The sequence below is a fragment of the Helianthus annuus genome, chromosome 5 (genome assembly GCF_002127325.2).
Source record: "Helianthus annuus cultivar XRQ/B chromosome 5, HanXRQr2.0-SUNRISE, whole genome shotgun sequence".
NCBI lineage: Eukaryota > Viridiplantae > Streptophyta > Magnoliopsida > Asterales > Asteraceae > Helianthus > Helianthus annuus.
The window spans coordinates 173,363,344-173,377,933 of record NC_035437.2 but is presented as its reverse complement, the minus strand read 5'-3'; the positions used below and the strand labels follow the sequence as shown (position 1 = coordinate 173,377,933).

Here is a 14,590-nt window from a genome sequence, read left to right as displayed (position 1 = left end):
TAGTTAATTACAACCTTCAAATGATAAATCAAAACACAAGAAGTCTACTACAACCACCAAACGATGAATCAAGTTTAACTAACTTAGATATAACTATTCGAAGTTTAACTAACTTAGACATAATTATCCCAAAATATGTCTTAAATGTCCAAATTTTAGCTAACTTTGAAATAAATAGTGTTTCAAGTTTTCAATATGTTTAGATAAAAGGTTTATTGTTTATTATTTATTATTCTTTTTAATATAATCAAACGAACACGAACAAACGTAATCGAACATATTACTGAACGTTCACGAATGCAGTCGAACGAATGAGACCTTTGTTCATGTTCATTCGCTAAGCTAACCTAACAATTTTTTTTTGTTCGTGTTCGTTCGTTAAGCTAATCGAACGAACATAAACGAACTTCCCGCCGAACGGTTCATGAACTGTTCTCTAAACGTTCAGTTCGTTTACAGGCCTAGGCGTTCCGTGTCGACCCAACGGGTTCTCGGACTGACCCATTTAACTCATTTATTTATTTTTTAGTTTTAATTTTTTTAAAAATGTATTTCATGTAAATTGGCGTGGTTCAGAACTCTAAATAACTACAGAACTTTCAGAACTCCTAATAAACAATCATTTTATATATAAGTTTTTGTATTTAGGATCATTTTATCATCTATTATATGTATTTCTTTGATTACATACATGTTAAAAGTAGTTTACATATGTTTAATTGCCAAAATTATATATATGTGTCATAACTAATTACATATATGTAAAAAAACTAGTTTACATATGTGTAATTATAAAATTACATATAGAAAATGATAAAATTACTCTTAACATGTATGTAATCGTAAAAATACACATAATAAATGATAAAATTATCCTAAACATAAAAATATATAAATAAAAAGATTGTTTATTAGGAGTTCTGCGAGTTCTGTAAATATTTATGGTTCTGAAATGATCCTGGCCCTATATATTGTAGGCCCGGCTAGGGATAGGAGGGCACTGTGTTACCACAACGTGTGATCCAGTCTTTCCCAAAAACTTACTTGTTGAATTTTCAAAAACTTTACTGATTAAAGATTGATTTACATTCTTAATCGGAAAATCTTTGTCAGAATAAATTTTATCATCACCAACAAGAGTGTACAGCAAATCCACACTCTTAGACTCTTGTGCAGACGTGGACTCGATTGGAGCAGTCTTGGCGGTTTTTGCAGGAGGATCACATAGAATATGATTCTCAAGAGGTATGTCCTCTTCTTTGATCACCGCATCAGACTTTGCTGAGTCAGTATCATTGGATTCATCATCAGAAGAATCAGCATCCTCAATCACAACTGGAGGATCCTGATTCGGTTTAGCAGAAGACACACCTGTATCTGCTGACACATCTGAATCTGATGATACTTCCTTCTTGTATCCAAGTCCGGTTGCAAATTCCTCAACGTCTAAAGGAACAGATGGCTCAAAGAAAGTTCTATCCTCCTCATCAGGCATGGCATCATAATTGTGTCTCACAGGTGGTGGACATTTCTTGTATCCAATGCATGTGACATCCTTTTTCTCTTTCTGAACATTAATGATGTGATCCAACACATAGCTAGAGCTTAAATAACTGTCTAACTTGAGCTGGATCGCCTCACTTTCAGTTTTAACACAAGCCATTTCTTTTTGCATTATCTCAAGGCGATTAATATACAAATTGATGTCAGTTTGTTTTCTTGAAACCATTTTTGTCAGCTCAGATTTATCTTTCTTTAATTTTTCAATCACAGATTTAAATTCCTTTTCATGGTTTTCATAAAACATATTGGCTTCTATGCACTTAGAAAGATCTACTGTCAACTTTTGGTTGTGGATGAATGTCACACCATACTTGTTTTGCAAAGCCTCATGTTTGCTTTGCAAATCACACCACTTATCATTCAAAGAAACATGTTTGTCTTGCAAGTCAAACAAAGTAGCTTTCAAAACATCATGTTTGCCTTGCAACTCAGACATATTTGCATTCAAATCAGCACATTTAACACTTAACCTAGCACAATTATCACAATTAACAACAGAAGGTTCATCGACACATACCTGACTTGATGAACTGTCGACATTAGCCATAAAGGCTGAATGGAGAGAAGAAGAAGAAGAAGAATAAGCAGCTTGATCCACCAATATAGATTTCCTATGATTTCCTGCTGCAGCTTCTTCCAATAGCTCATCAACATCTGCATCGACTGACGCACTTGAGGTGTCATCCAAATGATCATCGCCTGAACTCGAGGATTCTTCATCTGAGCTTCTACTATAACCATAACTGTCTTCATCTTCAGAAGATTCATCACCATTGGTGGAAGATTCTCCACCACTGGCGTGCTTAAGATCCTTGACAACCTCAGCAAAGCAAGCTGTTCCATCCGGAGTATCATTTCCCAACTGAATTGACCAATCACAACCTTCATCTACTTGAACCACAAGAGCCTGGTTGGCATTTGATGGTCCTGATTGACTTGGGTTGTTGACAGGTATCAACGTACGCTCGTTATTCCTGTTCTGATTCTGCTGGTTGCCTTGATTTCTGAATGGATTCTGGTTCCCATGCTGAGCTGGCTTTGTACATTCCCTTTTAAAATGACCCCGTTCACCACAGTTGAAGCACTTGACAGCCTGCTTATCGAACCCATACTTGGTGTCTTTCTTGCTTTCCAAGTTGGTTCTGCCAGTTCTCTCCATAAAATCCTTTGCCCGCCTTACAGCACTTGCGAAAGCCCATTTGATATCCATCAAATCCATTTCCTCCTTATCAATCTGCTGATAGTCTTCTTGTGTCAGATTAATGTTCCCAATCTGACCCTCTACTAATCCACAATACGCGCTCACCAAGGTGTTCAGTAGCTCCATACGTTCTTTAGCTACTTCAATACTTTCTTTTGAAAAGCTTGAAGTGTCGAGCCGTACTGTATTTGACTTTGATGGCTGACCAGCAGATGATGTGCTTCCATAACAAGCTTGTTGTTGAACAGGAAGTGGATTCCCATATAGATCAGTTGCTACGGTAGATGACCGATAGGCTTGCTGTTGAGGAACTGGCGGTAGAGGATTTCCATACAAGTCTGTTGTTGGAGCTGGCTTTACAGGAACCTGTATCGGATTGCCATATAAATCTGTGCTTGTGACAAACGCCGTTTGAAGTGGAGCATGTGAAACGGGTCTTGCAGAAGAAATACTCCATAATACATATCAGGATTCTGTGGTACTGGAACCCTTTTTGCCTTTAGGGTTTCTTCCTGATCTTTGTTTTCCAAGAGCTGCACGAAGTCATTGATGTTTGTTGTAGCCAACACTCCATTGTATTTCAGAATCTCCAAGAAACTATTCCATTGAGGTGGCAACGCATCTGCAAACTTTTTCACTACCTCTGCTGGAGTTGTTACTACCCCATAATTACCCAATTCAGTAAGCAAATGATAGAATTGACTAGTCATATCTCCCAAGGATTCCTTTTCCATACACGTGAACCCATCAAACTCTTTCTTGAGTAAGTCGTGTCGCAATTGGCGTGTTGCTTCATTTCCCACTCCTCTTGTCTTCAACGCATCCCATAATCGCTTTGTTGTTTTGAAGCTGACGAACTGATGATAGATATCCTTGCTCAACGCCTGAGTAAGAATGACATATGCCTTCTTTTCTAAATCATATGCCTTTTTCTGATCTTCTGGAAGATCGGAAAATGTAGCAGTAGTTGAAGCGGCAGTCTCGATAGCTTGATCGAAATCTGTGGTAAAACGTAATCACAATTCTGTGTTTTGACCAAGGACGTATGTATGAAATCTATCAACCCATCCCGGATATTCGTTTATGTGCATCAATTTCGGTGGTCGATTTAAACTTCCGGTTTCGCTCTCGCTTAAGAGAATGCTTTGAATACTTGGAGTTTGATTTGATACGAATGCCCATTGACCGGGCGAAGCTGGATTCACTTGCGAAGAAACGGGTGCGGGAGATTCAGCCCATGATGGCGACAAACCCGTACTTCTATACTTGCTTTCATCCGTAGACGGGTTACCCCACCAACTCGGATTCATGTTATATATGCAAAGAAGAATTTCACTTTAAATCACACGAAACAGACAGTTAGAACAATTTTGCAACCCTTCTATTAAACCTGAACAACACACTCGACGAAACAGGTTTCCACGAAACAGAAGTCCGGCGAAACAAATAGATTGACGAAACACACACTTTCTTGTTTATGTGACGAAACAAGTTTTAAGTTCTTGAAACCCAACGAAACTGAATTGGCGACGAAAGAGACCCAATAATATTGTCGACGAAACAGAATGTTCTTTTGGGCTCTCAAACGACGAAACGGCCCAGTCTAGATGAGGCCTAAAGTTCGACGAAACAGATTTAGATATTGGACGACGAAACTAAGTTTTTCTTTTGGGCTCCCAGTCAACGAAACAGCCCAGGCCCAACTTCCTTTTGGGCTTTGACCGACGAAACAGAAAATGAATCCAAGTTCGACGAAAGTGAAGCCGGCGAAAGTGGATATCGACGAAACTGTTTTGTGTTTCGTCGAAGATGATTTTGTTTCGTCTGCTTTTCCGTTTCGTCCTAAAAGCTGCAGTGAGTTGGTGAAAAAGTTGGTAACACTTTCGGCTGACCTTATCCTTACTGACACTTGACACAACTTAAAGCATGTAGGTCTCACCAAACAAGGAGGGCAGATAATATTTTAATCAAATAACCAATTTCCAATACACAAACAACTTTGACAATTACTTGACCAAGATCAAAAAGGTTGAAGATTTGAAGAACACTTATGAAGATGAGATGAACTCGATGAGTTTCTGGTAAAAATATGAGTTTTCCGGTCACGACAAATTTTCCGAAAACGCGATTTTGCTAGAAATGTTTAATAAAAACCAATATTTAACATGAGGACATGATTTCAACAAGGTTTTTAACAAAACACACAGCAAAACAACAAGATTTAACCAAATTAAGAAAGTTTTTCCAGAAAATACAAGCTTCTAAAACCCGAAAAACAACCCGAAAAACACCTCGGTTTTAACAAGGAGAAGAGTCAAGGCTCTGATACCACTTGTAGGTCCGGCTAGGGGAGGATCTAGTCGCCTAATCCTTGTGTACAAACCAACCCAGTTGTGCGGAATCCAACCGAGATAGCAAACCGAGATCGAACACGACAATGATAAACACGAGATTCAACGATTAACACCAATGTATTAATACTTGAAAAACAGTTACAGCTCAATGTTTACAAATGCTCTCTGTAAACTCTCTCTAGTTCTCTCGTGTGTGTTCTCTCTGTCTATCTTCACATTGGTCTGTTTATATAGTCACAGACCTACAGTGCACAACGAAACATGATCTCGGCGAAACAGGAGAATAGGCGACGAAACAGGATCAATGTCGACGAAACAAGTGTGTTTCGTCGACAACCCTTGTGATTCGCCGACTTGGGCTTCGGCCCAATAGTTGAGGCCCACTAGTTGTGTTTCGCCGACTTGTTTTCAGCCCAAGGACCAAGTCAAGGTCCTTGATGTCTTGGCCCACATTTGTTGTTGTAGCACACGACGGAGGAATGTCGTGACCTAACTCGAATCACATCGAGTCGAGTTGCGTCCACAAATATGTATCAACATATATATATATATATATAGGGTTGGGCTATATAGAGAACCCTAAATATTTAAGAAACCCGGGAAACTCAAAGCTCCCGACTTTTTTTTTTGAAAAAAATAACACATGTAATATACATGTTTTTAAGAGTTTTGGGCCAAAAAAATCAAAAAAGCGCCGAAGGGTTTTTTTTAAAAAAAACAAATTTCAGCAACTTTCAGCATTTTTTGTCTAACACATGTTAGTCAACGAAGTTTTTGGAACTTGTTTATTTTTTTTAAAAAAAAGTACTCGGCGCTTTTTTGTTTTTTTTGGCCCAAAACTCTTAAAAACATGTATATTACATGTGTTATTTTTTTCAAAAAAAAAAAAGTCGGGAGCTTTATATATATATATATATATATATAGGGGAAGGTTCAAATGAAAACTACTAGTTATTGTGAAAACTAGAAAACTAACTAAAACCCACTAAAAAGGAGGGAGGGAAGACTTTTAATGAAGGAGGGGTAAAATTGGAACAAAAAATATATAACTTTTCAAACATTTCCCATTTCTCCATACGTTATCATTTTAAAACAAAAATGGCACCATAAGATCACAAATTTTCTTATCTTTCATTCAAGTATATTCGAGCATATTTTTTATGACATAAAAAAAGATTTATGGTGTCGTCTTGTTTTCAATACTATTATTATAGTAGTGCACATGTGCAATATAACATGTACTACAATGTTCATTACATGCTTAAAATTAGTTTTTTGATTCTAGTTTAGCTTTTAGGGTTAGTTTTTTTGGAGGTTTAGGATTAGGATTAGGTTTTTGGGTGTGGGGGGGGGGGGGGGGAGGGGGTTTAGGTTTTTGGGGGGTGGGGGTGGGGGGGTTAGGTTTTTTTCGGGTTTATGTTTAGGGTTTAGTTTTAGGTTTTCGGGAGGGTGGGGGGGGGGGTTTAGGTTTTTTTTTTTTTTTGGGGGGGGGGGGGGTTAGGCTTTTGGTGGGAGGGTGAATTTTTAGGTTTTGGGGGGGGGGGGGGGTTTAGGTTTTTGGGGGGTGTCGGTGGGGGGTGGGTTAAGTGGTTTAGGTTTTCCGTATTAGTGCACATGTGTAGTACAACCAAAAAAATTTTTTTTTTTTTTTTTTTTTGAAATTTTTTTTCCATATATAAAAAGTAGCGATTTTTCTAAAAAAAATTGTAAAAAAAAAAAAAAAATTTGTATGTTTTTTAGGTTTTTTTAGGCTTTTTTAGTTAGTTTTCGAGTTTTCACAATAAAAGTGGTTTTCATTTGAACCATCCCCTATATATATATATATATAAAATAATTTTTCTTTTCCGCCGTTTAAGTGTTCGTGACAACCTGTGAATGCATGATTCGGGTTTGATTTCATGTGTGTTACAATTTTCAGATTCTCGCCGAGTTCAACTTGCCAACTCGTAAACAGCCCCATTGACTGGTGTTGACCAAAAATGTAATTGGTGAGTGAAATCTTGAATAATTAAAAAGTTGAATTTACTGTTGTTGACCAAAAATGTAATTGGTGAGTGAAATTTTGAATTATTAAGTTTTCAAAATAGTGAATTAATGTTCTTGGAAAATATGATATGTTATATATTGTACGTTTATTTAAACAAAGAATAAAACTGAATAACCTGGACATGTTAAATGCTAATTCAATAACAGCTACTTGAGGTGTACACATTGAAAAAGTTATAACAACTTGTGTAGTAATTAGTAAAATAATAAATATATAAGCATCTTTTTTATTAGGAACCCATCAAACCCAAAACCTGGTTCCTGATTTCTAATTCTGGTTTAGCCACTTGATTACTAACTTATTCAACTCACAAAACACTTTTTCTAATCATTAACATAATTTATCCTTCCCTATAAATACCCAATTCTTCATACTATTGCTTCATCTCAAACAACAAACAAAGAAGATAACAAACTGTTTTCAGTTTCTTTACAACAATCAAGTTAAAATAATGTCGAGCACTAATGGTCAGGTGATTCGATGCAAAGGTAAGCGTTTTCTTCGCCGTTTCAGGTGTTTTTATAAGCTGATCATGGATGTAAACATGTAACTTTAAATATTGTTACAGCCGCGGTGGCTTGGGAAGCCGGAAAACCGCTGGTGATCGAAGAAGTGGAAGTGGCGCCACCGCAGAAAATGGAAGTCCGGGTTAAGATCCTCTTCACTTCCCTCTGCCACACTGATGTTTACTTCTGGGAAGCCAAAGTAATTATTCTAATTTCAGTTTCCAAATCTTTTTATTTGTATTATTATTATTATTATTTTAATTTATAAAATCTTAAATCTTTAATTACTGCAGGGGCAAAATCCTGTATTTCCAAGAATTTTAGGACATGAAGCTGGAGGGTATGTTCCATTTTTGTTTCTAATTAAAAAAGTTGTGTAACATTTATTTGTTTTAATTATATAATCTGATAGATTTAATTAAAATGAACACAGGGTTGTGGAGAGTGTTGGGGAAGGAGTGACTGATCTTCAGCCCGGGGATCATGTTCTTCCTGTGTTCACAGGAGAATGCAAAGAGTGTGCTCACTGTAAGTCCGAAGAGAGTAACATGTGTGACCTTCTCAGGATCAACACCGACAGGGGAGTCATGCTTCACGATCAGAAATCTCGATTCTCAATCAACGGCAAACCCATCTTCCATTTTGTGGGGACTTCTACTTTTAGCGAGTACACGGTTGTTCATGTTGGGTGTCTTGCAAAGATCAACCCTCTTGCCCCTCTTGATAAAGTTTGTGTCCTTAGCTGTGGGATCTCCACGGGTACGTTCACCCTTGTTTTCTTGGATTTCTTCGACCTTGTTAATGTCATTTTTACCTAAACACTTCGGGTGTTTTTCAGGGTTAGGTGCTACTTTGAATGTCGCACAACCAAAAAAAGGTTCTTCAGTGGCGGTTTTTGGTCTGGGAGCAGTGGGACTTGCTGTAAGCTTTCTCAACTTGTAGCACATAAATCATGTAATTTGTACGAATGTATTTTAGTTGCTAATGAATTATTGGTGATTAGGCTGCTGAAGGTGCAAGAATTGCTGGTGCTTCAAGGATCATTGGGGTTGATCTTAATGCAAATAGATTTGAGCTTGGTAATTTGAAGGATATCTGAATATTTTGTAGTTAAAAAAAAAAAAACACTAATCATATTTTATTTTTGTTACAACAGCAAAGAAATTTGGGGTTACAGAGTTTGTGAACCCAAAAGATTACAAGAAACCAGTGCAAGAAGTGATTGCGGAGTTAACTAATGGAGGAGTTGACAGGAGTGTTGAATGCACCGGTCATATTGACGCTATGATCTCTGCTTTTGAATGTGTTCATGATGTATGGACTTACTATATACCATTCGCATGCTTATTTATTTAACATTCGTCATAGTTTTATTTAGAATTCTGAATTTGGGGCAGGGTTGGGGTGTTGCTGTTCTAGTGGGTGTTCCGCATAAAGACGCTGTGTTCAAGACCAGTCCCATGAATCTGTTGAACGAAAGGACTCTGAAGGGTACCTTCTTTGGAAACTATAAACCGCGATCTGATATTCCTTCGGTTGTCGAAAAGTATATGAACAAGGTAACTAACAGATACAAATTGCTTAATTTGTAGTTATTAGTTAATGAAAGAAACTGAAAATTGAAGGATTTGTGGGTGATATGTTGCAGGAACTTGAGCTGGAGAAGTTCATAACACATGAAGTTCCATTTTCAGAGATCAATAAAGCCTTTGAACTGATGCTTAAAGGTGAAGGTCTTCGTTGTATCATTCATATGGATGCTTAAAGCGGCAGTCGTAATTCTTAAATATGTGCTCGATTACTATTTACGTTGTTCGCCATCTTTCATATTACCTGTAAATGTACTCTTGAGGTTTATTGTCAAAGATTCTTGGTTTGTCATGAGTTATTTGAATAAGATTAATGTTCAACAAAATTTTGATTAAAATTTAATGAGCTTGGAATCTACAAATAGATGAATAGATCGAGCAACAGGGTGGCAACTCTTGACACGACACGGAAAATAGGCTTTTTGACATGTTCAAAAAGAATCTTATTCTAGTTGACGTGTTTACAAAGCAGGTGACCTTTGAGTTTACCTAATCCAAAGTGAAAGCACCAAGGATTAACAAAGAGTACTTCTCAAAAAAAAAAAAAAAAAAAAATTGATTATGAATTAAACATTACACAAGGTGTCCTTTTATAGGGATGTTCTAAATTTGATAGATTTTGTATTTTCATCAACATTTTATATTTTCATTTGCACTCTCTTCCTCTTAGTCATGTTCCACATTGCCTCTCTACCTCAATAGCTCATTTATCTGCACTTTCTAGTCTCTTATAACTTGTCAACGTGTCGCTTTCGGGTTAATGCGAATTTATATGTGTGCAGGTTAAGGTTGAAATTTTGTGACATAAATAAAAACATGGGTCATGTTCGGGTTCCACAATTTAGCCTCCCAATCCGTCAACCCACTAACCCGGCGCGATTGACACCCTAGATGCATGCATCAAAAGTGACCACACTGTAAACCTATTAACCATAGCCAGTAGCCACATAAGACTATTTCTAATGGGCCCTCGGAGATCAAGCCCTTAGAGACCTTTACCATTGGAGTTTGTTGATGCAACACCAAATGTCTCAGAATTGTCTCAGATGATACTAAATCATTTTTTTAATTACAACTTGAAGGTGAATCAATTTTTGTTTTAATAGAATTTGATGGTGAATCAAGAAAATGATTGAACAGAGGTGAAATTGAGAGTGCTAGTGGTTTGGGTTTTGACCAGGAGCTTAGAAGAGAGCGGGAACGTGGTTGGTTGTTGTATTGGTGTGGCAGAGGTGGTAGCAGGGCACTAGTGGTGGCAGGGGAAATTGCCGGTGTAGGTGGGCGTAGGGAGAGGAAGAGTGGACGTGATGGGACCCACTTTATTTCTTTTAATATTATAAAAACTATTTTTTAATAATAAGGGTAGTTTAGTCATTGCATCCGTATTTAACAAAGAAGTCTAACGTCCATCCAGTCTGGGAACCATCCAAGTAACAAACGATAAAACCACATGGAGCAAACATGCTATTTTGAAAAGATGGGGACTAAACGTGAAAAATGGCAAACCACAGGGATCATCCGGGCAATTAACTCAAAACAAAATTTAACAATGACAACTACGGGTCTCGTCTCTTGTACACTCACAACATTACAGTTTTTCCCTACGCGTCCATGTGATCATGAATGATGCAACGAAGTCGGGGGGGGGTAGTGCACGGAGATGCAACGAAGTCCATCACCTTTAAGCATGAAATCAAAGTTTTATCTGCAATAGAATATTTTCTGGTATTGTAAATTTTATGGAGTGTCGTTACCGTACCGATATTGTGGCGAATTGAACTGATTCCGACCAAACAACACCAGAACCAATATCGATATTCATAGGTTTTGATCAATGTAAAACATGCGTGGTATCGGTACTATTTACTGTAATGAACCAAATTGATACCGACCGAAACCCCGCCACGAAGCGTGGGGGAACGCCACTAGTTGGTAAAAAAGTTAAAGTTTATTTACTGCAATTTACCCCAAACAGCATACTAGCATAGACATCTTGTAAGTTAGTCAAAAAGATAATTAAACTTATATTTAGGCCACTTAATTAATACCATCATATTCTTTTACACAATTTATCATTTGAGGTTCCTAATTAGTTTTAACTGGCTTTTCTCTGTGTCTAGCATTTTGGTTGTGTGTGTAAAATGTAAATAGATACCAACAAATTAGACTGAGGTTTCTAAGTTAAGTTTTAACACAATAATAATTAAACTGATTGTCTATTACTTATATTTAGGTGACTTAATACCAACATTTTTTTGCACAATTTGTCATCTGAGGTTCCTAAGTTTTAACTGGCTTCTTTCTCTGTCTATATTAGTAGTTTGGTTGTGTGTGTAAATTGTAAAAATGGCAAGGTTATTCGACAAGCAAGCAGAGGCATATCTGGATGCACGACCAACTTATCTCGGCGACTGGTACTCTATGTTAGCTCATCAGACTTCATCTCTCTCCCTTGCGTGGGACGTGGGAACTGGCAACGGCTATTGGTGTAATTACTCACTCTAAGATTTGCGTTTTTATGACAAATTTAATTGATTATATTGTAAAAGTGATCCATCCAGGTAGCGGAGCATTACTTGCAAGTGATAGGGACAGACATCAGCGAAGCTCAACTGAAACTATTCCTTACTGGAACCAAAAAAATAAAATACCCGTCGGATGGTTACCAAACCTTGCCTTTCCCATTCGATACAGACAGTGAAACCGAGTTAATCTCTTAATCCATAAGTTAGTTAGTTTAGAATAGATAGATTAGATTTATTATTACAAGGCGGTTATGAAACTAAGGGACCAAAGTTGACAAAGGAGAACTTGGTAACCACCCCACTAATCGAAGAGGTGTGTCTCTACACACACCCCTCTGCGGATCGATGCAAGGCAAAAGAAGGAAGGGACATGATGGTTCGGATTAAACGGACGAGAATCAACATACCCTTTCAAGATCAATCTCAACCACACAATCCAAGAGACATACCTTTTTCACGAAGAGTTGTGTCTATTCATTCGTGCCTCTTAGAAACTATAAATAGAGATAGTTAGTTTCATTTGTAATTGTTCATTACTCTCGAAATCATTGTATATACTCTTATTCGATTGTTATAAAGTTGTTATTATTCAAGTTATTCACGCTCGTTAGAGATCAAGATCCAAGTTCGGGCCAACAAAGTGGTATCAGAGCATCAGGCTCTAGGCGTGGGAATCGCAAGGCATCGCAGGGAATTCGCGATCAGGTTTCAATTTCGTTTTAAATTCGCAAAGTTTCAATTTCAGAATTTTTTTTCGGTTCTAGGAAAGTCGGTTGAACCGAACGGTTAGGAATCTAGGGTTCGTTTGTTTTGATTCCGGGGTTATAGTGCGAATTAGTTTGATTTGGTTGTTTTGGTTATTACACGATTCGGGTAATCGGGGTTGTTAAGATATATTGAAACCAAAAGGAAAGTTTAGTAAAAGTGAAGATTATTCGGAAAGAAGATATGTCAGGAGCGACCGGGCAAAGTACGATAAATGGAAATTCTCTTTCCCAGTTTCAGTGTCCGATTCTGAAACCAACAAACTATACGGTTTGGGCTATTCGTATCAAGACGATTCTTGAAGCGAATGGTTTGTGGGAAACAATTGAACCGGCAGAAAATGCAACGGTAGACACGAAGAAAGATAAGTCTGCCATTGCATATTTGTTTCAAGCAATACCAGAGGACGTTTTATTGCAAGTTGCAAGTTGTAAGACTGCAAAGGATATTTGGGAAAATCTAAGGATTAGACACGTTGGCGTAGATCGGGTACAAAAGGCGCGTATGCACACGCTAATGTCAGAATTTGAGATGTTGCAAATGAAGGATGACGACACTATTGATTCATTCACCGCAAAGATCAATAGTATCGTTACCCGAGCAACAGAAGTAGGATCGACTATGAGTCAACCGACTCTAGTACGCAAACTCCTAAATGGCGTACCGGATAGGTTTACTCAAATCGTTGCCTCTATGGAACAATACTCCGATATAGAAACCATGACGCTACAAGAAGCAATCGGAAGGTTAAAGACATATGAAGAACGTCTCAAGTTAAAGAAAGGAAATCAAGGGGAAAGCCAAGATAGGCTTATGTTTACACATCAGGATAACAACAGAGGAAGGCAATTTGGAAACCGCGGTCGTGGTAGGTTTAACCAGACGCGTGGAAATTGGCGAAACAACGGAAATAGGCAAAGTCCCAGAAACGAAGGATCTACATCAAGGCCTAGAAATGGAAATTCAAGAAACTGGAGGAAGTTTGCAAGAACCGACTTAAGTAAGATCCAATGTTTTAAGTGTCAAAAGTTTGGACACTACAGGAAGGATTGTTCTGAGAAAGACGAAGTGCAAGAGCATTCAAACCTCGTCGAGGAAGACGAAGCACCCGTATTGTTGATGACAATACAAGAAGAAAATGTTCAAGAAAGGGCTCTGCTAAACGAGGAACAGATAAAACCGGCAAGTTATGCCTCAGGAGACGAAAACCTATGGTACTTAGACAACGGGGCAAGCAACCACATGACAGGAGTACGAAGTCACTTCAAGGAATTAGATGAAACGGTGACAGGGCAAGTACGTTTTGGTGATGGGTCACACGTAGAAATTAAAGGCAAAGGTTCAATACTACTGGAATGTATGAATCAAGAACAAAAGATAGTTTCACAAGTATACTACATTCCAAGTCTGAAGACCAATATATTGAGCCTCGGACAACTTACTGAAATTGGTTGCAAAGTGGTTATGGACGGAGATTTACTTACTATCCGAGATCGAAATAGAAAGCTACTAATGCGAGTCAAAAGATTGAAGAACAGGCTGTACAAAGTCAAACTGAAGACAGGAAAACCAATCTGCTTACTATCAAAGACCGAAGACATAGCATGGTTATGGCACGCAAGGTTAGGCCATTTACACTTTGATGCTATCAAGGAAATGACTCGTAAGAACTTGGTACATGGAGTTCCCCAAATAAGTCATGCTAGTCAAGTCTGTGACGCATGCTTATTAGGAAAGCATAGTATGGCACCATTTCCAAATCAGGCAAAGTTCAGATCCTTAAAACCTCTGGACTTAGTCTATGGAGATTTGTGTGGTCCTATAACTCCACCAACACATGCTGGGAAGAAGTATATATTCTTACTTGTAGACGACTGTACTCGCTACATGTGGGCATATTTACTAACTTCCAAGGATCAAGCATTCGAAACATTCAAGGAGTTCAAAGAAAAGGTGGAAAAGGAAGCGCAGACCAAGTTAAAAATGCTAAGGACGGATAGAGGAGGTGAATTCACATCGGCTGAATTCAACAAGTATTGC

The 14,590-nt window shown here is 37.9% G+C and overlaps 1 protein-coding gene across 1 annotated transcript; it reads left to right on the top strand.

Moving 5' to 3' along the window:
- Positions 1-7,539: 7,539 nt before the first annotated feature.
- LOC110942215 (alcohol dehydrogenase 1) lies at positions 7,540-9,586 on the top strand. The gene is made up of 9 exons (XM_022183968.2): positions 7,540-7,653; positions 7,734-7,870; positions 7,965-8,011; positions 8,105-8,430; positions 8,510-8,592; positions 8,675-8,750; positions 8,828-8,985; positions 9,069-9,230; positions 9,320-9,586. The coding sequence occupies exons 1-9, from the start codon at positions 7,617-7,619 to the stop codon at positions 9,434-9,436; spliced, it is 1,143 nt and encodes a 380-aa protein (XP_022039660.1). The 5' UTR covers positions 7,540-7,616; the 3' UTR covers positions 9,437-9,586.
- Positions 9,587-14,590: the final 5,004 nt, after the last annotated feature.